The sequence below is a fragment of the Lipotes vexillifer genome, unplaced genomic scaffold, assembly GCF_000442215.2.
Source record: "Lipotes vexillifer unplaced genomic scaffold, Lipotes_vexillifer_v1.1 scaffold914, whole genome shotgun sequence".
NCBI classification, from domain to species: domain Eukaryota; kingdom Metazoa; phylum Chordata; class Mammalia; order Artiodactyla; family Lipotidae; genus Lipotes; species Lipotes vexillifer.
The window spans coordinates 3899263-3900365 of NW_006780388.1; the positions used below are offsets into that span (position 1 = coordinate 3899263).

The window sequence follows — 1103 nt, forward strand, 5'->3', positions numbered from 1 at the left end:
CACCCATTCACAGCCTTGGAGGCCTGAGGAGGGGAGCTGGGGGTTGGTCTCAGCCCCCACCCTGTGGGAAGCTCCCTACACATAGCCTTCCACAGCCAGCTCAGTGTCCATGTCTTGGCTCCACCACTTACTATGACCTCAGGCAAGCAACTCAGCCATGATTTCCTCATCTGTACAGTGGGTACAGTCATCACATCATCATCCTCAGTGGGTTGAGTGGAGGATTAAAGAAACAGTATGTGTGCAGGGCTCACTGTGCTGGCATCACGGTAAGCACCCTGGGAAGACACCTGCCCTTTCTCTGGGTAGATTCTGAGCCACAGAACCTCCTGTAGCCACTGAGATTCTCAGAGGCTGGTATGTGAGTCTCAGATGGCTTACTCAAACCACTCCAGACAGCTACGCTGGCACCCCACAGAGGAGTGGCCAGAGAATGCCCCAAACCCTCAGTTCCCCAGCCCCTGTCCAGCAGAGGCAGGCCTGGCAGACATTGATGGTGAGCAGCATAGGTAAAGGGAGCAGTCATGGGCGAATGTCCCTCCATCTCTGTTCTGTCATCTGTAAAATGGGAGCTATAGTACCTAGGTATCAAAAAGCTCTGTGAGGGGGTGGAGGTTGAGCTCAGTGCATACAGTAGGTGCTCAAGGAGTGTCGTGGTCATGACCAGCCCTGCCTTCCTGTAACTGCTCAGTCAGAGAGGGAGGGACTTACACTCAGATCCTTTCTGTTGGGTGGTTCTGGGAATGGCATGGGAGGGGACACCCATGGATGGAAAGGAGTCCAGTTCTGCCCTGGCAGCAGACTCACTACCCTCTCTCCTGGACCCTGTCTGCAGACTGAGCGAGGAAGATGTCGAGCCCGGGCGTCGACGGCGACCCCAAGCCTCCATGCTTGCCTCGCAATGGCCTGGTGAAGCTGCCAGGCCAGCCGAACGGCCTGGGCACAGCCAGCATCACCAAGGGCACGCCAGCTGCCAAGAACCGCCCCTGCCAGCCACCCCCGCCCACCCTCCCACCCCCCAGCCATGGAAAAATTGTCTTCCACGAAACAGGTCCCTGGAGTCAAAAACGCTGGGGACCACTGACCTATAGGATAGCGCCGAG

The 1103-nt window shown here is 57.2% G+C and overlaps 1 protein-coding gene across 1 annotated transcript in view; it reads left to right on the forward strand.

The window, feature by feature from the left end:
* The first annotated feature begins 849 nt into the window (after window positions 1-849).
* The window catches only part of FBXL16 (F-box and leucine rich repeat protein 16), a 3392-nt gene continuing 3138 nt past the window's right edge, over window positions 850-1103 (forward strand). Inside the window, exon 1 of the mRNA XM_007453606.1 lies at window positions 850-1004. Coding sequence (XP_007453668.1) covers window positions 850-1004 — 155 coding nt within the window. The remainder of the gene's footprint in view (window positions 1005-1103) is intronic.